The following is a 26,189-nucleotide window of genomic DNA, read 5'->3' on the forward strand; positions in this document are numbered from 1 at the left end:
GAAAAAATCTGTGTCATCAATGAAAGGGGCTAACACGAACAGGGCGCCGCCGTCGAATTGCGATGCGCTACTGCCAGAGTCTGAAGCGGAGGCACTCGCTGACCAAAAAGGCAAAAAAGAGCTGAGATCGGATTTTAGCCTTTGGCATTCGAATAAACTATTTTTTTAATTAGCGCGGTTTTCTTGTTTCTTGGGTCGCGGCTGCCGGCTTTCATGGATTTTTTTTTTCTTGGCTCAGAAAGCAGGTGCAGTCGCGCTCCCCTTTTCAACTGTTTCTTATCAACCGGTCCTACCTCGTCACTTTGTAGTGACCATTCCCCTCCCCTCTCTGCTCCTTTCTCTCCCCCCTCCCTTTCCCCAGCGCCACTTTTCCATCGTCAATTTCGTCCCCAATTGATCTGAAAAATGGCGTCTCTCGCGCCAGCTCTGAGCCGACCAGCAAGCTCGCGCCCGCTGAGCGCGCGGCTGCTCAAGCTCAACCAGCTCCAGCAGCCGAGACAGCAGGTTCGCCGGATAGCCACGACGACGAACACTACCGCGTCGCCATTACTACGGTCTGAAAGGTCTTCGGCTGCGACTCGCGGCCGCGTCGCCGGTGCTGCCCTGTCCGGTGCTGCGCTGTCGCGCCAGTTCGCCAGACAATATGCGTCCGAGGCTCCCGGTGCCGGGGGTGATCTACCTGCGCCCAAGCGCAGCAAGGTGCGGTCGGCCTTCCGCTGGATTTGGCGGTTGACTTACATCTCCCTGCTGGGCGGCATCGTCTACGTCGGCTACGACGTCTACCAGGATCGCAACCCTGAGCCGCAGGTGGCTCGCGACCCCAGCAAGAAGACGCTGGTGATTCTGGGTGCGTCGTCTAGCCCTGACCCTGCCCCTGCACTAACTGTGCATCACTAACTTGGGATAGGCACCGGCTGGGGTTCTGTCTCTCTGCTCAAGAAGCTCGACACCGAAAACTACAACGTCGTTGTCATCTCGCCTCGCAACTACTTCCTGTTCACCCCTCTGCTTCCTTCCTGCACCACTGGCCTGATTGAGCACCGCTCCATCATGGAGCCCATCCGCACTATATGCCGCTCCAAGAAGGGCCCCGTGACCTTCTACGAGGCTGAGGCGAGCTCCGTCGATGTCACCCGCAAGATTGTCAAGATCCGCGACAACTCTGACATTCGCGGCGATACCAGCGAGACCGAGGTCCCCTACGACATGCTCGTTGTTGGTGTCGGGGCTGAGAACGCCACGTTCGGTATACCCGGCGTGCGCGAGAACTCGTGCTTCCTCAAGGAGATTGGCGATGCCCAGCAAATTCGCAAGAAGATCATGGACTGCGTCGAGACTGCCGCTTTCAAGGACCAGCCCGAGGCTGAAATTGACCGCCTGCTGCACATGGTTGTCGTTGGTGGTGGCCCGACGGGCGTCGAGTTCGCCGGCGAGCTCCGCGATTTCTTCGAGGACGACATCCGCAAGCTGATTCCCGACATTGCCGACCGCTTCCGTGTGACCCTGATTGAGGCTCTTCCCAACGTCCTGCCGAGCTTCTCTAAGCAGTTGATTGAGTACACCGAGAGCACATTCAAGGAGGAGGAGATTGCCATCCACACCAAGACCATGGTCAAGAAGGTGACCGAGAAGGCTGTCGAGGCCGAGGTCTCCAAGCCCGACGGCACCAAGGAGCGCGTCACCTTCCCCTACGGGCTGCTCGTCTGGGCCACCGGTAACACCCTGCGCCCGCTCGTTCGCGACATGATGTCGAGCATTCCCGCCCAGAAGGACTCGCGCCGCGGCCTGGCCGTCAACGAGTACCTTGTGGTGCAGGGTGCCCGTGACATTTGGGCCGTCGGCGACTGCGCCGTTGCCGGCTACGCCCCAACCGCCCAGGTCGCGTCGCAAGAGGGCAACTTCCTTGCCCGCCTGTTCAACAACATGGCCAAGACGGCCGCGCTCGAGGAGCGCATTCAGACCCTGAGCTCGTCGCTGAACCTGAAGCCCGGCGTTGACTCGGCCGCCGTCAGCCGCGAGATTGAGGAGACGGAGCGCAAGCTTTTGCGCGTCAAGGACATCAAGCCCTTCCACTACTCGCACCAGGGTAGTCTCGCCTACATTGGCAGCGAGAAGGCTGTTGCTGATGTCAGCTGGTTCAACGGCAACGTTGCCTCGGGTGGAACGATGACCTACTACTTCTGGCGCTCCGCCTACCTGTCCATGGTCTTCAGCACACGCAACCGTCTGCTGGTGCTGAACGACTGGTTCAAGTCGAAGCTGTTCGGTCGTGATATTTCCCGGGAGTAATTTAGTTTTGGTCGTTCTGAGCTTTTTGTCGATGCGATATCTACTACGGCTGTTTGTTTGTTCGTGCCCGTTTTCTATAGACTTTTCCTGTTCCCTTGTTATCGTTCCCTCTGCGTTTTATTTTTTATCTTCCTCACGGTTTTAACGTGTTCTTAAGAGGTTCATTTTTGGGGGGCGTCATTCATAACGCCTTGAGCTGGCCGATGGCTTCTTCCATTCTATCTAACATGAGTTTATCGTTCTTGGTCACATGTGTTAGATCTAATTTTCGAGTTCAACATTAGTGCACAGGTAGCAAACAGCCTTGTTTGCCCACCTGAGCAAATCTCACCCAATGCAATATTTGGAAGGTGATTTTTTTGTAATTTATTTTGGTCACGGTGCCGAACAAGCAATGCTACTTGAGCCCTCCTTTTCTTACTTGTTTCCTTTTGTGGCCCCTTACTCCAGGTGTCTATCGGAACTATCACCAGGCCACGAACTCGGCCCTTATATCTCGCGCACTTTCAAGACCCTCTATCTTTCGGAACAAATTACCAGTTGCCAAGGCAGCATCACTAAGGGATACAAGTGGCGCTGAGGAAAAGCGAGCATGTCGACGGTTTTGTGCTTGACTCAGTCGCCAACTCCTCTCGCCAGCTGCCTGTGCCGGCTGCTGCTATCTCTTCGACGATGGAGCTGTCTATCAAAACGTCGTCTTCGACGTCACGCTCCTGCTGTTTATGACTTACTGAATGATATCGGTCGACGGAGGGATCAAGGCCGCACTAGAAGCTGATACGTGCAGGGCCGTTGATATGTTTGTGGCAAGATCTTGCCGCGTATTCCAGTACCATGGGCATCCATTTTCGTCTAGGGCGAAGAAACTGGTTTCAAAGCCTCTCCGGTCTAGAGGACCTGACCATGTGTAGACCTGGCCGGCCGCTTCCTTCTCCTCCTTGACAGTATCCGCTCACACGTCCGGCTTTCTCTGGTGACATAGTTTTCGACGAATGTATATTCTTCTTCAGATTCATATCTCAAAGACACGCAGAGTGGTCGTACACAGCACATCGGCACAGCTCGGTCACATCGCTGCTTGTGTCGGCATTACCATCTGGCAATACGGTCATCTCACTGTAAGTCTGCAGACCCTGTTACAAATCGTCTAAGCAGTATCCTATTTAGAGTCCCAGGAAAGGAGGCGCCAAACTCTACATCTTGCCCGTATTTAAAGAAGTTCATCTGGGATTTGGATTTCTAGCCGAGTGCAGGGTTTTCGAGCACGCGAGATATTGTCTTGCAGGCTGGATCCATCGACGGTTTGTATGACATAAAATGATAAAAAAGGTCTGCCTTGCAAACGAATATATTTAAGGCCAGTCTGTTATATATTTCGGGCACTGCGGATGAAGCTCTCACAGCGTTGATAATACTTGGTGTAGGGCGAGGTCGATTTGGTAGACAAGTATTATTACATGGATACCGACGTAAAAATGCGCATACTCTATGTACTAGTACTTGATTGTGTCACTGTGGCGGACAATGCATACAATGTGCTTCTCCAGGGCAAGAGGAAAGGCCAAGCCAGTCCGGATCAAGTCGGACCCCACAGGGAAGCGCCACCCACCCACCCATGCCGCAAACATTGGAAAGATCTGGCCGCTTGGCTTGTGCGTCCAACCGTCCAACCGTCCATCCCGCCATTGTGGCAGCTCATTCTGTGCTGTATCAAAGGGCAGGAGCCAACACGCGACCAGCATCGGGCCTTCCTGATGCTCTCACTTTCTGTTTTTGGCATGTTTCCGGCGATGTAAACTGTAAACACAAAACACTCCGTAGCCCCTTCCCCGCAAAACATATTGGGGCATCACATCGTGGATTTACCCCTTTACCAATTCCTGTCCTGACGAGAGCTTCACTCTCCCTCTCCAACATCCTCTGCGCTCACTGGCTAGGCCTCAGGCTCGAACATCGTCAGACCTACACCAACCTGTTGCCCGAGGATATCTGTCATGATATTTAGACAGTCTTGCCACCCAACCGTTGTTTGCTACAACCTACGCTATGCGAATCCACGCAAGAGTTGACATCATTTCTCGAGCCCCTTTTGTTTCGACTTCGCATTCAGCAGCTCAGGACAACTGAATCTCACCGAGCCACTGCACGACACTCTTCGAATCCACACGACCATATGGGAGCAGGTTGAGACCTGAAAGAAGCGGCAACACAACGAACCCCGAAATTGCACTACCCACAAGATCATATTTCATCTTTTTTGAACAAACCTACATCTGCTGTCATCTGTCTCCTGCTGCATTGTCCCGTGAGTCGAGTCTCAGAGCCCCACGCCCGCATATCTCGGCCAGGCCAGACCGGGATTCCCAATAGCCTCGTCATCCACAAGCCTGTCGCTCTTGTGGGTCGCTGCTTAGCATCGCCCTGACGAACTCTTCCCCTATTTTTCTCCTGGATTCTTGAGAGCACGTCTGCCTGCGTTACCGGTCCAGTATCTGCCTGGTCGTCTGGATCGCTTGCCTGTTCGTTTCCACTCCACAACTCAATGTCCTTGCCCTTCTCGTTCTCATCATTCGACATTCTTCCTCTCCAGTCACATTTTTATGCTTCTTCTTGTTCTCTCCTGATTTGCTCTGACTCGTCTCAACCTGCAGACAACTTCCATCCTGCTCGATTGGCTTCACGCTCCAGGCGGCATTGATATACCATTTTGACCTTCGCTCGGTTGTCTGCTGACCCCGCTCGCTCGCCATCCCAGCGCCAGCCTAACACTACTAACAACACCAGCCAATCCCACAAGGGTCACCGCGCCCAAACTCCCCAACGTCATTGTTAGCCGCGAAGGACAAGAAAAACTCTTCTCGCCTGCCGCCGTCCACCAAATTAGACAAGGGGTAGACAAAACATTAAATTCCCTAATATTAAAACCGAAAAAATACACCACTCCACCAAACCGCACTTCCTTTCTCCTCAGAACCCTCCTCCTCGCGGTCCACCCAAAACCTGCGAGTCCACCCCTCCGTCTCTCCGCCAGCCAGAACCTCACCCCTCCTCGTATCTCGCCTCCGCGACGCGTTTCTCTCCTTTCCTCCTGCTCCGGCCCCCGATCCGCAACCACAACCTCCGTGCTCATCCACAAGCAAGGAGGACAAGGAACCTCCCCCGCACACCGTTTTCATCTTTGTTCTCGCCAGGTTCCCAGGAGCCCCTCTCTCCGTCTTCATCCTCCTCAATTTCGCACAAAGCGCTCCGTCCACCATGGGTCAAACACTATCGGAGCCGATCGTCGACAAGGTACGTTCCGTTCATTGCCTCTGGCATTCTCAGTTGCAGAGGCAGCCGTACGACTCGTCATTTGCGCTTCTTTTGCACATGTTGTTTCTCGCCCATTCCGACCGATGCCGTACTGCCGCCACTTTCCCCACGCTCGGTTTGTGCCCTCGTGCGCTGTTTTACGTCTTGCCGCCGCGGTCTTTACACACAGACATCGCAACTTGGCAACCGTTTCCGACCGCGTTAGCCTTAATTTTCTCATCATTTGTGCGATCCATGACCGGATATCGTCGTTGGCCCGTCATTGAGGGCCGTCTCTGGGGTTGCTTTTTTCACGCATGCACCTGTCCCCGCCCGTTATGACGCTCACGCGCCCCATCTCGCTCACTACCCCGCCGACAACCACGAACGACCACAGACGATTCACTTCTTTTGCAACGCGCGCGCGTGTCTTTTGGAAGCGTCAGAAAGTTGTTGACATGGAGAGCTTTGTGACTAACAATTGGTTTTTCCACCGTGCCTTATAGTCGTCCGACAAGGGCGAAGATGACCGCCTCCTCTACGGCGTGTCGGCCATGCAGGGCTGGCGCATCAGCATGGAAGACGCCCACACCACTGTTCTTGACCTACTCCAGAACTTCCCCCTCGCCGCCAAGTCCCACGCCTCGAAAATCAGCTTCTTCGGTGTATATGATGGCCATGGAGGCGATAAAGTAGCCCTGTTCGCTGGAGAGAACGTACACAAAATCGTTGCCAAACAAGAGTCTTTTAAGAAAAGCAATTACGAGCAAGCCCTCAAGGACGGCTTTTTGGCTACTGACCGTGCCATCCTAAACGGTATGAATTTATATGTCCAACGAAAAGAGGGGGAGTGCCGACGAGGGGACAACACGCCTTGTTCCGGACCCCAAGGATCTTGGTGATTCAATATTTCTGACCCAGCGTTTGCAGACCCTAGGTATGAGGAGGAGGTATCGGGCTGCACTGCCTGCGTCGGCCTCATCACCGACGACAAAATCTATTGCGTGAGTTTCCGTCTTTCATTTCCCTTTTCTGAGTCGCGCTTATGGCCTGCTAGCGGATTGCTGACCCGTGACCCTCTCTTCCAGGCCAATGCCGGTGATTCCAGAGCCGTTCTCGGTGTCAAGGGTCGTGCAAAGCCATTGTCGTTCGACCACAAGCCACAGAATGACGGTATGTTCCGTAGTTGTTTTCTTTTGCATGTACCAAGACGCACATGCAAAAGGCTCTTGCTGACGTTTGCTTTTACCCCTCCATATAGGTGAGAAGGCACGCATCACGGCTGCCGGCGGTTTCGTCGACTTTGGTCGTGTCAACGGCAACCTTGCCCTGTCCCGTGCGATTGGCGATTTCGAATTCAAGAAGAGCGCCGAGCTGTCTCCCGAGCTTCAGATTGTCACTGCGTATCCCGACGTGACTGTTCACGACCTTACGGACAACGATGAGTTCCTCGTCATTGCTTGCGACGGTAGGTCCAGAAAGAAGCAGAACGAACCGGAAACCAAATAAGAGGCAAAAAGGCTAGAATGCTAATAAGACACGTCATAAAAGGTATTTGGGATTGCCAGTCCTCGCAGGCTGTTGTCGAGTTCGTCAGACGCGGCATTGCCGCAAAGCAGGACCTCGACAAGATTTGCGAAAATATGATGGACAACTGCCTTGCCTCCAACTCCGAGACCGGCGGCGTCGGCTGCGACAACATGACCATGTCCATTATCGGTATCCTCCGTGGCAAGACAAAGGAGGAGTGGTACGAGGAGATCGCCCGGCGGGTGGCTGATGGCGATGGTCCGTGTGCCCCGCCTGAGTATGGTGAGCTGCGACCTATCGAACTTTGAAAGCAAACACACCCCGGTGTCCCATTCTCGAGCTAACCTCTTGCGTTTTTCTTTTCTGCAGCTGAGTTTCGCGGCCCGGGCGTCCACCACAACTTCGACGACAGCGACAGCGGCTACGACATTGAGACTGACCACCGGTCACAATCGTTTGGCATCGGCGGCAACCGGGGAAGAATAATTCTTCTGGGCGACGGTTCCGAGGTCCTGACTGACTCGGACGATACGGAGATGTTCGACCGCGAAGACAAAGACCTGGATAGCCAGGTCTCCAAGGCGTCCGCCTCGTCGGACGATGAGACGGACGAGACCAAGGCGAGCAACGTGAAGAGCGAGGGTGCCGCAGATGGCGCCGCAGTCAAGGTGGAGGACAGTTCCAGTGGTGCCGAGACAACAGAAGCCTCAAAGCCAGCGGGTGCCGAGGCGCCTGCCGCTGATGCATCCGCCAAGTAGGTATTTGTCCGGACAGCGAATGGAACAAAGTATCTGTGACGAGAAAGAACGAGAACGGGCCATGACAAGGCAGCTGTATTGTAGTACTTCCTCAAGCAGCAAACAACTACAACTACCTGCAGGTCTTGTCATCTAGCTCGACCTCGCCCTCTCAAACGTTTTTGGACCGAAGGCCGGACTACCAACGCATGTTCATGGTTCACGGACGAGCCGGAGATCCCCTCGCCGCTTTATCTTGGTACTCGCCGGTTGGAATTCAGCCATCTGGTGTGCTGTCATTTTATAATTGTGGCGAAGATCCAAAAGAGAAGAGGTCACGCGTTTTTTTTTGTTTCTGTTTTATGTGTACCCTTTTTTGTCCCCTTCACTTTTTGTTCATTTTTCTTTTCTTGTGTCTCTGGGGTTTCTATATCTTTGTTATTGCTTTTGATTTTGCTCTGTCATTTATATCATGGCCTTTTTGTCGCCTTTTTGCTTGCCGCATACGTGTTTTATATTGCCTGTGCTTGCTCGACTCGAAATCATTATTTCTTGCCTGCTTTCACTTTATATAAATCGAGCCCATCATTGGTCATACTTCATTGTCTCTCTTTATTCCTCTCCGGACTCCTACCGAATTTCCCTTCCGACGGCCATTCGGGAAGCATACATGGATTGCAAACCGCAGAAGCAGCGTGGCGTTCAAATGGAGCGGCGTGGCAGCATGGTTGGCGTGGACAGCATTAAAACTAAAGAAAACATATAACAGAGTAATAAAGAAGTTTTCCAAAAATGCGAACATGGGTTGTTTTGGACATGAACAAGGTTTACTAAACGACAAAAACCGATGCAAAGACACTCCAAGACATGCCGTGACATGACCTATATATTACACTTGTCAACAAAATAAATAAACGCATATACACCTTAGGTCATCTAAAACGAAGAGCAAGCAAAAGCCACTCAAAGCTGAAAGTCGTAGAAACGTATTAAGGTACAAAAGTCCAGCGGGTGATGAATGGTATTGGTATACAAAATAAGGCGACTTAATGATTACACAGAGATTGGAAGCTATATGGTCCCCTGACGCCATAACAATGATGCGAAAATGCGAGGTTTGGTGTCCATAATATGTACATGGAATTGACACGAAATCGTGTGCAGCCTCACCATCTCGAGGTGGTCCTGGGCTGCTTGGTGGTCTTGGTTTCCTTCTTTGGGGGCAGCCAGTCGGGCTGGATCTCGACATAAGCTGGCCCGCCCTGTGGACTGTACTCGGGGCCCCTGCTCCTATTCGTGCCTCTGCTCTTGCCGCGCGTGACTAGTTTCCGGCGAAGCGGAATTCGTAGTGGCGGCGGCGGCGGCCGGCCATCTCGACCGTGTCGTTCTTCGCTACCCAGAACACCCTGGTCGAAACGGTCCTTGAGCAGCGCATTGTCACGGTCCAGTGCCTCCTCGAGAACTTGGCTCAGAGGCAATGCCGGCTCCCAGCCGTCGTAGTACGAGGCCCAGCGCGCGCTTGCGGCAGCGCCTATGGATGCAAAGGAAGCGCGGTCCCGTCCAGGGTGGTGGCCATCCTGGCCCCCAAACTCACCGCGCAGGACCTTGACAAGGTGCGCCGTCTGCGGGCCCGTATCGCCCGCCAGAACACGGCCGGCCTTCTTGTTCATCCAGTGGTTGGTGCGACGCAAGATGCTGGCATAGACCCAGACGGCGCCCATTGCGTAGGACATGCGGCGGTGGTACGCCATTTCATGGAGTAGATGGTAGGTGACACCGTCTGCGGGCACGGCTCTGGTGCTGGGAGGCGATCGGGTAATTGCGACCGTGGCCGGTGTGGTCGTCTCGACCGGAACTTGTGCTTGGTCTTGGTCGGCTTCGTTGTCGACTCGTGTTCCGACGACACCATCACTGACGGCATCCATTTGCCGGACGATGGCGAGTGCATGGCGCAGCTTGAACTGCCGCTTGGCGTGGGTTAGAACGATGTTGAAACTGGTTGTGTTGAGCGCCTGGGCGGACACCAGGTTGGATGGCTCATTTTGCGGTGACAGCGACTGTTGGTGTTGCTGTTCTTGCAGAAGATGCTGTTGCTGCTGCTTTTTCTGGACTTTGGCCTGCTCAACGCGGTGACGCCAATCCTGCTTCCGTGTCAAGATACCAAGCATCTCTTGGCACTCCGCAAACCGACTGTGGCTTGCAAAGACTTCAAGGATGCGGTTGGCTGCCGGCCGCGTCAACCAGTCCGAGCCGTAGCGCTCGGCCTGGCTCGCCATAAAGCCATCGAAAAAAGCGGCCGGGTTGTAGTCGTCGTTGTAGATTTGGTTCTGTTCCCTCTTTTCCCTCTGCTCTTGCCTATGCTCGGCGATAGCCCGCAAGACATCGTACTCGGCCATTTCTTGGGCGATGCACTGCCGCGCCTCGGGGGAGTCGAGCAAGCCGCCCCGGGCTTGCATTGCGTGCAAGATGTGGCGCTTCACCTCTTCGCTCTCAAACAGTTGTAGGAACAGCACCCACGTCGTCAGGTTGGGCATGTGTCCCCGGTTCTCCATCAGCGCCAGAGTCGAGCTAAAGTTGCGCAGGTCCTGCGTCTTGACCACGGAGGCAAGCAGGATGTTGAACGTATCCGTGTCCATACGCAGACGAAGCCGTTCGGCACGCACAAAGAGTGCCCGGGCCTCGGGGCGGTAAGTCTCGCCGTGCTTGCTGAGAAACGCCAAGGCTAGCTTGAAAGCCGACAGGGACAGCACGTCCCTGACAGCATCGTCATCAAAAAGCGAGTGTAGCAGATCGGCCACGGTGCGGTCGTGGCTGTTGAGGACTGGGTTGCTATCGGCCGTGGCGAAGGTGTCCTGGCCCTGGGCCTGGCCGTCAGCGTGATTGCCACGTTCATCGTCGTTTTCCGTGCTCTGCCTCCTTGACCAGCTGCTGCTCTGGGGATACAGCTGCGGGGCAAGGTGTGCCGGTGGCCGGCCGTTGACAAGCGCCGCTACATATCGCACAAACGATTCGCGCGTCCACACTTCTGGCCGTGGAATCTCGTGGGCGCCGATATCAGTAACGTGAGGGCTCAGCACGTAATCGGCGAGCTGCTTGCTGTCGTCGAGATAGTAGGAAGACGAAACCAGACTCCAGGTCTGAGTGGCCGTAGGGTCTGGGGCGGTTTCAGAGGACTGGTCCTCGGCCTGGCTGCTGACTGGTTGCCGCAGCTGTGTTGGTGATATTGAAGAAGGCGGTGGCTGCTCAGCACGTCTATCATCCAGGCGCACGTTTGGGCTCACTGCCACGGGCACGGCATCCTTCGCAAAGAAGGTCACCTCGCTCGCGGCACGGTAGATTGATGGCATTGTTCCAGAAAGCGTGAGCAGCCAGGAATGGTCGGCATCTTGTCTTTGAGCATTTGTGTCCGTCACATCGTCAGCAGACTGTGTCTGTCCTAGTGTACCCGCATTGCGGCGGTACAACCGAAGGATGCAACCGGAGCGCCCTGATATCTTCCAGAGCGTCCCGTCAACGCCATGCAGCAGCTCCTGGATAGACGGGCTGTCTCCTGGAAATGCAAGAGACACAGCGTTCCGCCGATACTGTCCTGCTTGCGACTTAAAGCCCGGTGCTCCGGACTGGTGCGGCAAGTGCTGCTGTAGAAGTGGTGCCAGGGGAGACGCCGTACGGCTCATTGAGTAGAGCTGTACAAACTGGGATGGCGTCAGCCCGGATGCAAGCCGTGGTGCCACAAGAGTGCCACCCACGCCCGGCACCAACAGCTCGTCCTTTCCTGGTGTGGCCGCCGCTAGCCGTTGGAGAATGACCCGCCAGTCGGGCAGCGGCCGAAGCTGCGCCTGCCGGATCACCTCGAGCCGCTCCTGCCGGAAGACCGACTTCCCGTGCCGCATCCGACTGTGAAATGTCTCGCTGCGATGCTCATAGTCCATTGCAGGTTCGACCAAGACCGACAGATTGGCGGGACGGGGCACTATGGGCTCGCCTGCGAGGCTGTTCAGCAGCGTGGCGCCTGGTGATGGAGTCGGCTGCGGCACACCGTCGGTGTTGGTGCTCTCGAGCACCTCGCCATTTTCACGGCGCCTCTGCTCCTCAATCTCTCGCTGTTTCCGTTCTTCCCGCTCCTTGGCAAGCTCCACCCACGAGACAATGTCAGCCTTGGTTTGCTCTGCCGCACCGGCGAAGACGCCACGGCTCGTGCTGAAGCGACGGCTGTGCGTCGTCTCTGGCCTGCGACGGCCGAAGGAGCGTTGTGTAAGCAATCGTAACCGCAAACACCCTATCGACGCAGGGCCGAGGCCGTCACCACATCGGCCGGCGGCTGACCTGGGCGGTACTGGTCGGCCGCCGCTGAGTAGCGGCCGTAGCCTCTGCATTGTTGCACGCGGCGCAGTCGGCTGCTATAACGGTGCTCGAGCCATAGAGGACGGTGGAGCGTGCGAGATGTCGGGGGTTGGATCGTTCGTGTTGAAGAGAGGACGTCGCGCTGAAAAAAGGGGGTTCGTATGGTAGACGGTAAATAAAGGAATGCTGCATAAAAGGAAGGTCGCTTTGCTGCGGGTGGCTCCTTCTTTTTGGCTTTGACGTCGTTCTTCGGCATTATTAGTGCTGTTTGTATTTTCTTCTTATCGATAAGGCGCGCTACATATCGGGAAGCCGCGATTGGGATGTTGGCGCTGAAAGCAACTACACTTAAACTACAGGGAACCAAGCGCTGTCACCACGTAATTACATCATTTTCCATTGCAGTTTAATACACAATAAAGCTTGCTCAATGCAATTCGAAATGCAAGTAGGAATGCATTTTAAGGATGCTCGTATTTCGATGCCTCATATATCAATGCCATGTGAAACGCCTGTTCAATGCTTTTATCGCTAAATCCAAATGACGAAAGTCGAATGAACGAATGAGTGAAAATCGATGGACGAAAAAGGAGGACCACCAAAAGATACAGAAAGTAAAACGTAGTGTGAAAGAATGAAAGGAAAATGGGGGTAAATGACAAGAGAGAGACCCAGACTCTGTGTCGTCTCCGGGTTAGGCGGTCATCAACCCCCCTTATGTCTTCGGTTAGGTGGGCGACTTGGGCGGAGGAGGCTTGGGGCCGCTGTTGTCCACACCCTGCCACTGGTGCGCATCCCATTCGCCTTGGCCGACTGCGCCGTTCGTTTCTCCGCGACGTGCCATGGCCTTGATGTCGCTCCAGTACTCTAAGCGGCGCACCTCCTCGTCGGCGTGTTTCACGGCAGCATTAAGATAGCCGACGCGGCGTCCAAGTGCCTGCAGTTTGTGTACGGCATCGGCATCGTCGTTTGCGGGTTTCGGGCGAGTCCCTGCTTCTGCGACTTTGCCCTTGTCGGCCCCAGAGGCCTCGATATCTGCGGCGGCCTTCTCTTTTGTCTCTACCGCTTCGTCGCGTGCTTCGATCAGTTGAGTCAGTAGCGTTCGTCGCGATGCCTGGAAGACAAACAAAGCCATGATCTCGTGCATACAGTCCTGTAGGCGGACAAGATCCTCGCGGGCGTCGTGAATGAATTTGTCCACGGCCTCAATCTTTTCCCGGTCGATGCGCGCCGCCCGCAAGAAGCACATAAGGATATCGGCATCGAGGATCTCTTTGGGCATCTCAATGTACCCACCGTCGTGGCCTTCGTGGCCATCGACCTCCCCCTCACCGCCGCTCGCGCCCTCGCCTGGACCACTGCCCACGCTCGCCGCTCCCAGGCTAAGGCGGCTGGCGTGGCGGCTGCTCACTCTGCTAGAGCTGCGGCGTGTTTCTGAGGCCGACAAGACGGTGAAATACTCGGGATTGAGCAGGTGAGGGTCCGTGACGCTGTCAATCTCGCCGAGCCCCATGACTGAAGCAGCGGCAGACGAGGCAGATGTGTTCTTGCGCCGGACCTTGCGCCGGACGCGCTTCCGGATCCACGCACGCCGGCGTACAAAAGAGTTGTACCACGTCGGTCCGTGCCACGTAAAATACTTGGCGAACATGAACGAGTACTCCCAGCCGTTCTCGTCCTGTACGCCCTGTTCGTCACGGTTGATGCGCCACTCAGGCCACGCCCACTCCCACGTCGGGTCCGGCACCTGTGCCGTTCTGATGTCGGTCGGACTGGTGCCGTGAGCGTAGTTGGTCCATGGCGAAGGGTCGAGGTTGCCTAGGGCTTGACGTGAAAACAGGGGAATGCCGCAGAGAAACCCGCCGCGCTCATTTTCATAAAGGATGTCGATAGCGGCCTCAGACTCGAGGCGGACGGATTGTGCAGACTGCGCAGACCGCACGGACTGCATGGACTGGCGGCTGGGTTGCGCAGTGACGGGTGTTGCATCTGCTCTTGTTACCGCCGTCTGCTTGCCTTTTGTATTGGTGCCGCTGGGGACCTCGCCGTCGGGTGTTGCGTCTGTACAGCCGGCATGTTAGACAAAGATATTTGTTAAGTGCAGACAACTGCATCTCCGGCCCTGCGTACCTTCGACTAGGACGGACGGTGCTCTGCCCTCTGGCACCGACACGATTTTGGATATGCTTCCATATCTGGAGGAACTTTGTTCTTGTGGTGGATTCTTCGGGGCGCGGCTAGCATCAATGGTGGCTGTTGGAACGGTCGACAGCGTATTCAGAAGCGGCGTAGAAGATGACGCGGAGGGCACTTGCGATAGTGGCCTTGCAGGATTAGGAGTCAGGGCCGTGTCCGAGGGTTGTCGGCTCGTAGCTTCATCACCCGCACCATCGCCGGTGTCGATAGCCGTGTTTGGTGCCGACGATTCGGCGGACGGGCCGGCAGCCGTCGCCACGTTAGTCTCTGGCGCCGCTCCATCGCCTGCGTCCACGGCATTGGTGTTCGTGCCTGCGTCATCCGCCGCGCTGTCGACGAGGATGATCTCGTGGTCGTAGTCGCTCTCCTTGAGCGGTGGAGCACGACGTGAGCTCCGGGGTTTGATCTTGGGCATGTCGAGGCCAGGTGTCCAAGCGATCAAAGGGCCCGAAGGGCCAGGTGACCAAGGGGTTCAAGGGTCAAAGGATCGAGAGATCGGTGGAGTCAAGACAAGGCTGACATAACGAACTGCACTGTCGATGGGACACGGAAAAAGGAGGGATGAAAGGACAGTATAAAGGCAGAGGGCGTACACAAAAATCGTGCGATCAGGCCCGTTCAGAAGTTGGACGGGAAAACCATGGCGACGGCAGAAAAACGCGTATATTGATTGACTTGGCGACAGTGGAGTGCGAGCTGTGGGTGGCCTGTGGCGTCTATAATGGCGCACGGGCACAAAGATACTTGATAAAATTGTGAACCATGTTTGGGACGCCTGAAAGGAGGCAGATTTTCAGCTGGGCCTCTAGTATTAGAACAGCATTAATACGTCAGGCGGCAGGAGCGAACAAACAGTAGGCTTGCATTCCAATGCACGATTCAACACACCGTTACTTCCCGTTATGACGACGAAGCCCATTTTAGAATAGGAAAGAGTCAAAATAAGGTTGACGATGCAATGGAAAGAGCAACCGAACCTAACGAGGCGTCAACAAACATGCGACCGAGTTGTTTCAATAAAGCTCAGGTAGCTCTCCTGTCGACGCCCTCTTCTAGAAAGGCCAGCCTTAGCTCAGCCATAAGAGACAGGCCGAACTCGATCGATTCGCGAGTGCGATGTGTCAATTGGCCTGCCTGTCTGCGCGCGGTGGGTCGCGCTTTCTCCCTTTGTATTACGGAATTTGCTCCCTCCCTTTGTTAGTGACGTAATAGGCCCTTCCAGGCCTCGAGAAAATTGAACCGGGGAGGCGCGATGGAGATACCTGTCTATCTCGTCCTGTCTACGAGTCTTCCGTCGCATCTTACGGCATATTCATATTTGCTCTCGCGTGTATACCAGGTGACAGAAATGCGCACTTTACGGGCTCGTCTGTTAGTACCCAAGCAGCAGGCGAGTTTGGTATCTATTAGCATACATTTAGTGGCACAGGGAGCATCCTCAGAATCTCAAACAAGAAGGGGCGACGGGATGCAGCAGAGAAGCATCTTCAACCTTACCGCAGTCGCTACCGTACTGACTTCCAGGGCCTGCAAGGGAAGGAACAATGGGAGTGGCTCTGCTAGGGTCGCACCACAGCCGCCTTGGAACAGTACAGTAATTACTGCGTACTTTGCTCACGTCCGCCTGTCCCTTTGCTCCAGTGCGGCGTACTAGTCCTCCTATTACGTCATGACTCGCAACAAAGCAAAGTGTTCCGAAAACGAGGATGCAGAGAGCTAGGAAACAGCTGTGCTGGCTCCCGCCATCTGAGATACTTGTTTCACCATGACAATTGCATGTGCTTAGCGTGTACATTCCATGGGGCAGGAGAGCAATGCTTTACAGTGACAAAATAGGAAAGAACATACAAAACGAGGGGCTGGACCCAGTGGTGGGCAGGATCTGGCGAATAGAGTAGCAAGAAAGAAGGTGCACGTTGCGTCTTGAGACCCGAGAGGAGCAGGCACGCAGAGCAAATGGTCAAGTACCTCGTAGAAAGAGCGAACAACCGACCAAAGTCAGAGCCACCAACATCGCTTTTCCCCTCCTTCCCTCCTTCCCTCTTTCCCTCAATGCAAAGCTATATATAACCTCTGTCCCCCTGAGATCGTGTCACCTGCCCGCCTTTTGAAGCTTCCTCTCTCATTCAAAACAAACCTCTACACGACACCAAACCGTCTTCGTGGCCTGCAACCTCTCATCCCAACCCAGCCCTTCTCACTCTCACCCTGTCTACCTAACTTTAAACTCAATTCCTTCACACTCGTCATCGCAATGTCTCGCTCTCGCACCCCGCTCTACCTCGGCATCGCCGCTGCGGGCGGTATTGGCTACTACCTCTACAGCGCGGGTGGTAACCCCAAGGTTGCTGAGAAGAAGTTTGAGAGTGCGTCCCCCTGGTGAATGCTGGTGTCATTGATTGATCCACATTTTATTTTATTTCTTATTGCTTTTTGTAGCCCACTAATACCTTGTCGGTAGGCGACCTCCAGTCGGTCCGCAACCGTGCCGGCGGCAACACCAACCAATTCCGCACGGACATCGACAAGTACGGAGCCGAGGCCGGCGCCAAGGTCGATTCGGCCATCAACAAGGTGCAGACCGAGTACAACCGGGCGGCGGCCGACGTCGGCAAGAAGGCCGAGGAGACGCGGTCGAACGTGAACAAGTCGATCGATGCGTTCGACAAGAAGGTTGAGGACGCCGCAGCCAAGACGAAGAATGGCGTCTCAGGTTGGTTCGGCGGCAAATGAGCGAGGCGACTCTCGCACACCGAGAATGGAAAAAAGACCTGAGGCCGACGACGACACGGCCTAGTTTTATGTTTTCTCACGGGCTACGTACATTTGTTCCTTGGCTGTTCATATAATATCATTTTCATCTTCATCTCTATTTTGCTTCCCAACGTTGTTTTTTCTTTTACTTTTTCTTTTTGAAATGTCCGCTTTCCATTGGTCCAATACTATACAGGGTATCTATCTATCCAGTCCATGTGCTCCTACTATTATTATTGTTACATACAGCGAAAAGTCATGCGAAACACGCTCTCAGGACAACTCGGCTGCGACCAGCTTCAGAATCTCCTCTACGCCCTTGCTGGCATTCTTTGGGTCCTTGGCGATTGCCTGCCAGTGCTCGCCGTGCCGCGGGTCATTCATCACACATTTGGAGATGACATCGGCGCGCTTCTCCGCCGTGCCATGCTGCAGCAGGAACTTGTAGTACCACGCCCACGAGTCGCCAATGTCGGCGTCCAGGACGAGCGCCTTTTCGAACCAATTCTGTGCGCGCTCCAGCTTGCGCTCGCCCCAGAAAATACGCGCAACGGCCACGAACAGCTGCGCGTCATTGTCCACCTGCTTAATGGCCTCGAGTGACAGCGGCTTGCGCTGCGTCCGCGGCTCCAAGAACCAGATGCGCTCGCTCCACAGCAGGCCGCTCTTGGGCATCTGCTTGAGCGCCGCCGCCATCAGCGCCTTGGCCTGCGCCATGTTGCCGGCGCGCCGCTCGATCCGCACCAGTTCGCACCACAGCTCGGGCGATTTGGGCACTGCCTGCCGTGCGCGGTCCAGCACACTGCGCGCCTTGACCACAGCACCCGCACGTTCCTCGAGGCGCGCAAAGAGCAGCCACAGCGGCACAGAGCCGGGTACGGCCTTGACGCCGGTGCTGTACGCCTCGCGCGCTTGCGGCACCTTGCCAAGGTTCTCGTAGATCTGGCCCTTCATCATCCACAGCTTCGCGGCGCCCGGGAACAGCTGCAGCGCCTCCTGGACAAGCTCCAGAGCAGCGTCGTTGTTGCCCAGCTGCCGCTCAAACGCGACGCTGCGCATCCAGACGCGGTCGGTGGGTGCGTTCTGCCGCGCCGTCGCCAGCAGCTGGCGTGCCTGGTCGGGGAAGCCGTTCTCAGCCTCGAGCTTGACGGCTGCGAGCCAAATGTCTTCGTTGTTGGGGTTTTGCTTGAAGGCACGGCCCAGGACGCGACGGGCCTCATCCAGCTCGCCCGCCAGCAGACGCTCCTTGGCCAGCATCATCCACAGCACCTCGCTGTGTGGGCAGGCCTCGACCGCGCGCTCGAGCACCTGGAAGAGCGCCTCCTTGGTGCCATGGTTGCGCTCCAGGTCAACGGCAGCCTGCCACAGCGTCTTGCTGTTGACAAACACGCGCAACGCATAGGCATAAATGGCACGTGCCGTCTCGTAGCGGCCGCGGTTGATGCTGTCGCGGGCGTCCTCTTTCCACGTATCTTTGCGGTCGTCGTCTTCATCAAGGCCCCAGCCGAGTGTCTCACGGATAATGTTGCCGCATGTAAGCACGGCGCCCTCCTCCTCGCACTTCTCGGCCTCGGCAATCCACTCCTCGCGCTTTGGCATGGCCGACTCCTTGACGAGCGACTGCACGGCGCTCTTCATGACGTTGCCCTTGCCTCCCTCGCCCAGCTGCTCCTGCAGACGCGCAGCAGCAATCCAGATTTCGTGCGACGTCGGCACGGCCTTGCGCGCCTTGTTCAGGACAGCCTTTGCGTTCTTGGGCGTCTCCAGGCGCGCGAGGGCCAGCCACAGGTCAATGGAGGCCGGGATCAGCTCCGTCGCCTTGGCGAGCAGCAGCCGCGCGTCCTCGGGGTCCTCCTCCAGGTTGACGGCTTCTTTCCAGAGCGCCTCCGACTCGGGAATGTGGTCCAGCGCCCGCCGCACGACGCGCTTCTTGGACAGCGGGTCCGTCTCGAGCTTCATGGCCTCCACCCACAGCCGCACGGACCGACGGTTTGCCTTGATGGCGTCGGCGGCAATGACCTTGGCGTTGCGGTTCTCGTTGAGACGAATGTTCTCGAGCCACACGTCCTCGCTCTTGGGGCACTGCTGGCAGCCCCGCGCAATGACGTTGCGCGCCGCCACGACCTTGCCGGCCAGCTCCTCCACGCGCGCCGCGGCGATCCAGCCGGGAGCGCTCAAGGGGTTCGATTCGACAGCCGACTTGAGCAGCTTGCGCGCAAAGTCGACGTCGCTCACGCTGACCTTTTCGGCCGTCTCCAGCTTATTGAGCGACGTAATGTAGCCGCGGGGGTCGACGCTTGTCGAGGTGCCGAGGACGGTGCTCGTGCCGTTGGTCGAGTGGGAGGCCTGGTCGAGGTGGGCCTGCAGCACCTTGTCGCGGGCTGCACCGATCTTGGCAAAGTTGGTCACCGTGCCGTCTTTGTTGGCGCCGCCCGGCTCGCCGTCGTCGGCCACTGTCGTCCCCAGTTCGGTGCCGTCGCGGGCTGCTGCCAGGACCGTGTCGGGTACGGCATAGAAGCGTTGTCGCCGGGCTTCGCGCTCTCGTTTCGTGCGCCCGGTCATGTCTTTGACGTCCGGTAGGCTGAGCCACTCCTCCTCGGAGACGGTGCCCAATGCACGTTTCAGGTCGGCAAATTGGGCCTCGACTGTCGGGTTCTGGCGCTCGTACTCGTCGAGCTCGGCTTGCTCGCGTGTTTCCCTGAATTGGTGCAAGAAAGAAAAAATCATTGTCGGTCAGCTGTTCATCTACACGCAGACGATAAACCATTTGCTTGACTCGTCGTTGTACTCGAATAAAAACACAAAAGAAACAGAAATAAAACCTGCGGAGGGCGGGTGCGAGTACGAACCTTTGCTTCTGGCGCCGTTTCGCCATCTTCTCATCGACTTCCTGCCAGATGCGGTCGGCCTCTTCATCGTCTTTCTCGTAGATACCGCCCGAGAATAGGCCGACCTCGTTGTCCGGGTCCTGGTACTGTGGATCGTCGGCGGTGTCGTCTTTGTCGTCGTCTTTCGAGTCGCGGCCGTTTGCCTTGTTCTGCAGCTGCATGGACCGCTTGGCGATCGCCGCCTTCATCTGCTCGTCGGTCGGGCCCTCGTGCGACGGGCCCAGGTCCGAGCGCGTGACGAAGCCCGTCGCGCCACGACCCACGCCGGCGACATAGTTCTCGGGCGCCTTTTGGCTCAGGAAGTCGGGAAGGGCAGACATTTTGGCGTCGGACGGCCTGCCGGGAGGGACTTGTAAAGAAAATTCTAAGAGCGTATTAAATTAAAAGGAAATAGAAAACAAAAGACGGTGCTGGCGCAACACGTCGACGCTGGCGGACATGCAAGAGAAATGCGATGGAAAGATGCAATGAAGTCGATAAAAAGATGTTGACCGTGGAACGGTCTTGGTTCTTGCTTGCCTAACAGGGTGGCGGACCAACGCGATAAGAGCACAAGATGCATCACGTGGAGATAACGCACCTAGCTGGATAGAGTACTGTGGAAAGGACGACGCACGGGCCAGGGTGTGGACCCCTCGCTCCTCCCTGCTCGAGGGCTGGACGTCCCTGCCTCGTGCATTCTAGGGCACCTTTTTTTGCCTAGCCCGTCCCAAGCTAAACAGCAGGCGCGAAAACACAGCCAACAGCGTCACATCTGCAGGCTGTGTGGCATTTCTGAACCCCCGCCCTCTCTTTGCTCCCCTCTGACGCCCGCACGCAAATCCTCGCGGCCGAGCTTTCCAGACATCGACGGCCGCCTCCGAGGCAACAGACACCAGCCGCACACCGACGCCCGCGAAAATACACAATGCCGACGGCGAACCGGCATTGATTACGACACGAAAGCCACTAGAGACTCCAGAGACGCCAGAGACGCCAGATATCGCGGAGCCGTTGACATCCACTCGTTGACTCGGCTCTTGCGCCCCTCTCAATCTGATCGGCGGTCCTCTGTTTACTGTCGTTGGCTCGTTTTTTTTTATTTTACGCCGCTTTGTTTCGGGCCCCTCGTTGGTCCGTCGAGCGCGTCATCCAACGATCGACCCCCGTGGCCAGCCGCACAACCGACAGACGACCGCTTGTGCGTTGTGGCTGCGAGGCCCAATCCTTACCCGCGCCACTTGGGCCAACCACATCGACCTCGTCACGACATTCAGACTGTCGCTGACGACTGACGAGGCATTGACACGCGTCGGACAACACGTCACAGCCGGTACTTGTTGTCAACCGAGCTTGGCAGGCTGCGCACCACCACGACACCCGAGCCGCACGTGTTCATCTCCGGACCTGTCCCCGTCTCTGTCCCGCGCGACCATTGGCGCCGTCTCCATCGGGTGGGGTAGACAGCAGCGGCGAGCACGACGCCTTTGATATATCTCGACATATCACGACGTATCAACATACGCCTGCACACTGCACACCCGCACAACCGCAACCGCGACCGCAACCGCAACCGCAACCGCATACCGCCTCCATCTCCACCTACGTATCGTGCCGTCTCGCAAGGGAGCGGCCGGCGTGACGAACAAAGATGTCCACATCATCCGGCACACCCGAGACCTGGATCGCGTCGTTCTGCTCACTATTGGGCCACGAGTACTTTGCCGAGGTCTCAGAGGACTTTATCGAGGATGACTTTAACCTAACAGGCCTGCAGTCGCAGGTGCAGCTGTACAAGGAGGCACTAGAGGTATGTACAGGCTGGGAGTGGTGATGGGAAATGGGGGACTTCATTGCCATGTCGGTGTGGTGTGGCCTGTTGAGCGGGACGGGCCGAAGTCGACCATGGCGCTTCTGAAACAGACGTGTACTAATACTTCTCCCCTTTCCACAGATGATCTTGGACGTCGAGCCAGAAGACGACGAGGACGACGAGGAAGAAGACGATGACGACGAGGAAAACGAGACGGGCGAGGAACGCATGCGGCATACCGGCGAGCGCCGCAACCACAGCAGGATGCCAAGCGACCTGTCGATGATTGAAGGCTCAGCCGAGCTGCTCTACGGCCTGATACACCAGCGGTTTATCTGTTCGCGGGCAGGCATCCAGCAAATGTCCGAAAAGTACGAGCTGAGCCACTTTGGCGTGTGCCCGCGCACATATTGCAACCTGGCCAGAACGCTTCCCGTGGGTCTGTCCGACATACCAGGTGAGGACACCGTCAAGCTGTTCTGCCCGTCGTGCCTCGACGTCTACGTGCCACCCAACAGCCGCTTCCAGACGGTCGACGGCGCGTTTTTCGGCCGCACCTTTGGCGCCCTGTTCCTGCTCACCTTCCCCGAGTACGACCTCACAAAGAACGGCGTCGAGGCCCTCACCACCGTCTCGTCGCTGTACGCCGGCCAGAGCGGGGGCTCGCCAACCGTCAACGGCATCTACGCACGCAACACCGCGCCGGGCCTCGGCCACGGCAAGATTTTCGAACCCAAGATCTACGGCTTCCGCGTGTCCGAGCGCGCACGGTCCGGCCCACGCATGCAGTGGCTGCGCAGCAAACCCGACGACATTGCCGAGCTCGACGAGACACGCCGGCACAACGCGGCAGAGCAGCAACACCACGACGGCGCGGACTCGGACGGTGACGTTGTGCAGGAGAGCGACTCCGACGCGGCCAACGGCGACCGCAGCACAGGCGTGGCAGGAAGTGGCCGGCGACCACCACCGGCAGACGGCGGTACAACACAACTGCAGCTGGCACGAAGCGCAGATGGCTCAACAGGCCTGCCGTCCGACGCACAGCTGCGGCAACACCAAAATGGAAGCCCCATGACAGTGGATGCCAACGGCGTGGAGTCTGAGCTGTAGGTCGTGCATCAGGCTGCCATGGCCCAGTACGGACTTGGGACGCACAGGAGCGGAGAAACGGAAAAGTGAGAACGAACGGGGTGGAGGGGAAACCGGAATTCGATGACGTGGAGAGGTGTATCCCGTGCATCTAGATCGAGGAAGGGCATATGGGAGGTTCTGATGGATTCGTCTGTCTTTTTGTTATTATATATATCGCTTTGCATTTGCTTCTCGCGCGGTTTCCCGTACTCTTATTATACTACCATACAACGCTGTGTTTTGTGCGAGCTCTGCATGGGAGCATCTCCGGGCCAGTGACGGAGGCAAACAAGTGTTTGCTTTTGGCGTCATTCTTCTTTGCAGGGGCCAACTGGGCATCGTGATTTGTGCAGTATGATTAGCACTGAGAAAAGAACGAAGAAAAAGAACGAAGCGCGGGAGGAGACAAGAAGATCGAACGAGGAAATGCGATGAAAAAATCCACTCACCAGTATTCAATTGGGCGCGCACGAGGATGATAAGACAATCAGAAAAGGACACGACGGTTATGATCACGACCCGGTTCAATCAGTTGCTTCTCCGACTTCGCCAGATAATATTCCACAGTTCTTTACATATATCATGCGTCCACTCTAACTTTACTCACTTGCACGATACAGACGCACATAAATTACCATGCAGCCTGCATGACTGACTCGTCAGTTCACCCAACGTGTTGCCAGCCATATGCCATTAACCGCGCCAACTGCAACTCCCCATATATTGCGTGTGCTACACAACAGCTGCTTGGCTACGTTGAGTCTGGCACAAGCCGGCCGGCTCTACTGTGCCGTGGCCAAATAGCCAGCAGCCTCGTGTGACTTGTAAATAATTCTGGAGACGAGTCCTTCTGGTGGTCTTGTCCGAGCAAAGCTTGTAGCTTGGCAACAGCACGTTAAAATACGGGCATAAAAAATAAAAATAAAAACACGTCCATGGTTACCCTCCGGCTTCCATCCGTACCACTGCCACCCCTCTGATGGCGCCTTGTGGAATAATAAACAGTCAAACCATCGAGAGGCCAGTGCAGCAGTTCATGTCAGCGCGGTCTTCCCGATAGCCCGTGTCGGTAGACTCAACATCCGTCCCTACTACCATGATTGTTGATAAATTCGGGAGGCTTACACCCGGCATAAAATGTCACCGTCGTTGCAAGCCACAACAGCCATACTAATCGGATGTTGAAACAAATAGCTATGGCACTAGACAAATATAAATACATCCTCATGATGATTGGTTTTCGTCAGCTTCGATTTTTACGTCGGGACACCGCGATGTCCTTGCTCTGTCTTTGATCTGCATATCAAATCGAGTCCTGGATCATATAATACAGCTGCAGCTCTCATTCCTTCACCGCCTTTCCAACGTCCAGGTCTGTTATTTTCTTTTCTTTGAACCTGTACACGGTCAGTGCATTTTATGGCTTTAAACTCTAATAACTGTTCCGGTTTCCATTGATCTATTACTTAATTCCTCCATTTCCTCTATACGGTACTTATACACTGTCACATTCACGTCACACCAACTCCTTATAAAACAAAAAAATTCCCCACGGTGTCAAACAGTCTAATGTGAATCGTATTTCGCATTCGCCGGGTATTTATTGGACAGTAATACGGCGTAATACATGCAACAGCACTCAAAGTGGTTGGTCAAGGAGGCGACGATGCGTTGCGCAGTTGAGGTCGAGGGATGTGGGCATCGGCCAGTACTTCGTAGATTAAATCCTCATTAAATTTTACCGTTGTCAAACGGGAAGGACGCAGTAGAAGAAGAAAAATGAGCAAGAGCCCCATTATTTTTATTTTGTTTTATTTCCTTTGCTCTTTCCGCCTCTGGCAGTCAACCGCACTCCAAAGTCCGTAGCGTCGCGTTGACGCTAGGCGATTGTTGCGTGCCGTGCTCGGTGCCAAGACCACGTTCTTTCCACGCATGGGGAGTCATACAGTCAAAAGAAGCAAGACGAAAAACAAGAAGTACGAAATACGATGCACAGGAAAGGTATCCTTCTCATTGTTTTCCCATTAGCTTGCAGCTCCATGCACTTCAAAGTCGGGGCCTTCTGCGTATGTTTGTGTTTTTCCTGCAGTTCGATTACAGTTCGCCATGTTGACTCCGGAAATGGCCTCCGCAATGTTAGCGTCAAGCGGGCAGGTGCATCCATGAGAACACGGACTGCGCCTTCCTCTGCAAAAGATGGGCCAAGGAAAGAACGACCCTGGCTGCCTGGCATGCGCAAAGCGAGCGTAGTAATTATCCAGCATACAAATGTGAACTATCTAAAACGGAAGGATCAACTGTCCTGGCGGAGCGTGCAAAGCACGAGGTACGGATGTAACTTACGTTGCAAGCATATCCGAACGACGAGACAATTAGCGGCTGCTTTGTCTGGGTCCCTGGAAACTCCATTTCCGCTTTCCCTTGCCCGTTTTACCCTTTTCACCTAGTCCATCCTTGGCCTGGCCATGGGCGGCGATAGGTAATCACCAAAGCTGGGCGTCCGGGTTTTAGGGTGCTTTTTTCAGCCCTGGATACTCAGTGTCCTAGTGCCTGCCATGGGAGAATTTTGCAGAGACTCGCCCATCGCCACTTCCCTGGACAAAAGCCAGCCGACGTTGCTACCTCGCGCCTTCCGTTCTTCACTTTCACAATTGGCGTATTCTACACTCTATATTTGCACTATACACATTACGGCTGCATACTACGTTCTACACCTGCACCTGCCCACTACTACACGACACTGGGTTGATCAAGGCAAAAGCAGCATCTCCATCTTGTAAGAGTCGTTACTTTGCAACCGTCTTGCCTCTCGTCTCATGTCGCCTTTGTCCCATTCAGTTCGCCATGATTCAGTTTGGGACAAGCCGCTAGGCACTATCAGCAATGCACATTCTTCAGAGTGTTGTTAGTGGCCCCCATTGTAAAAAATAATAATAATAATAATAATCATAATAAAAATCATAAAAAAATAAAAGACGAGCAAAAGAAAGCAAAACAGAAACAGCGCTCGTTATCACGCTTGCCGTCCGGCCCCTCCTTCCCTCTCGACCACCCCCTGTCGTGTATTGTGGATGCAATCCCTCGCGTTTGTTCCTTCTCTCCATGTAAGTGCTCTGTCCCGATTCGCCTGTTGTCGGTAATGCTCCATTAAAAAGTAGGTTGTATCTGCCCGTCTTCCCTTTTCCGTCTTGCTTTTATTCTTTTTGTCGTTCTTGACCACATCCCGCAATTCAT

At 55.4% G+C, this 26,189-nt stretch overlaps 7 protein-coding genes across 7 annotated transcripts; 4 read left to right on the plus strand and 3 right to left on the minus strand.

Annotated features, from left to right (window-relative positions):
• Positions 1-405: 405 nt before the first annotated feature.
• SPBR_05751 (NADH dehydrogenase) lies at positions 406-2,289 on the plus strand (the record flags this gene model as incomplete). The annotated part of the gene is made up of 2 exons (XM_040764014.1): positions 406-847; positions 908-2,289. 2 exons carry the CDS (start codon positions 406-408, stop codon positions 2,287-2,289), a joined length of 1,824 nt encoding a protein of 607 aa, XP_040622216.1.
• Positions 2,290-5,544: 3,255 nt separating this feature from the next.
• On the plus strand, positions 5,545-7,868 carry SPBR_05669 (uncharacterized protein; the record flags this gene model as incomplete). Its single annotated transcript, XM_040763932.1, has 7 exons — positions 5,545-5,580; positions 6,087-6,396; positions 6,511-6,584; positions 6,669-6,753; positions 6,842-7,048; positions 7,132-7,392; positions 7,480-7,868. 7 exons carry the CDS (start codon positions 5,545-5,547, stop codon positions 7,866-7,868), a joined length of 1,362 nt encoding a protein of 453 aa, XP_040622217.1.
• A 1,145-nt stretch (positions 7,869-9,013) lies between these two features.
• On the minus strand, positions 9,014-12,223 carry SPBR_05565 (uncharacterized protein; the record flags this gene model as incomplete). Its single annotated transcript, XM_040763828.1, has 2 exons — positions 9,014-12,077; positions 12,126-12,223. 2 exons carry the CDS (start codon positions 12,221-12,223, stop codon positions 9,014-9,016), a joined length of 3,162 nt encoding a protein of 1,053 aa, XP_040622218.1.
• A 695-nt stretch (positions 12,224-12,918) lies between these two features.
• On the minus strand, positions 12,919-14,802 carry SPBR_05752 (uncharacterized protein; the record flags this gene model as incomplete). Its single annotated transcript, XM_040764015.1, has 2 exons — positions 12,919-14,252; positions 14,322-14,802. The coding sequence occupies 2 exons, from the start codon at positions 14,800-14,802 to the stop codon at positions 12,919-12,921; spliced, it is 1,815 nt and encodes a 604-aa protein (XP_040622219.1).
• Positions 14,803-16,641: 1,839 nt separating this feature from the next.
• SPBR_06251 (uncharacterized protein) lies at positions 16,642-17,120 on the plus strand (the record flags this gene model as incomplete). Its single annotated transcript, XM_040764513.1, has 2 exons — positions 16,642-16,753; positions 16,849-17,120. 2 exons carry the CDS (start codon positions 16,642-16,644, stop codon positions 17,118-17,120), a joined length of 384 nt encoding a protein of 127 aa, XP_040622220.1.
• A 294-nt stretch (positions 17,121-17,414) lies between these two features.
• SPBR_05590 (pre-mRNA-processing factor 6) lies at positions 17,415-20,349 on the minus strand (the record flags this gene model as incomplete). The annotated part of the gene is made up of 2 exons (XM_040763853.1): positions 17,415-19,839; positions 19,991-20,349. The coding sequence occupies 2 exons, from the start codon at positions 20,347-20,349 to the stop codon at positions 17,415-17,417; spliced, it is 2,784 nt and encodes a 927-aa protein (XP_040622221.1).
• A 1,310-nt stretch (positions 20,350-21,659) lies between these two features.
• SPBR_05966 (casein kinase II subunit beta) lies at positions 21,660-22,934 on the plus strand (the record flags this gene model as incomplete). The annotated part of the gene is made up of 2 exons (XM_040764228.1): positions 21,660-21,818; positions 21,963-22,934. The coding sequence occupies 2 exons, from the start codon at positions 21,660-21,662 to the stop codon at positions 22,932-22,934; spliced, it is 1,131 nt and encodes a 376-aa protein (XP_040622222.1).
• Between the last annotated feature and the right edge of the window lie 3,255 nt (positions 22,935-26,189).

This window comes from Sporothrix brasiliensis, assembly GCF_000820605.1.
Source record: "Sporothrix brasiliensis 5110 chromosome Unknown Cont15, whole genome shotgun sequence".
Classification (NCBI taxonomy): Eukaryota; Fungi; Ascomycota; class Sordariomycetes; order Ophiostomatales; family Ophiostomataceae; genus Sporothrix; species Sporothrix brasiliensis.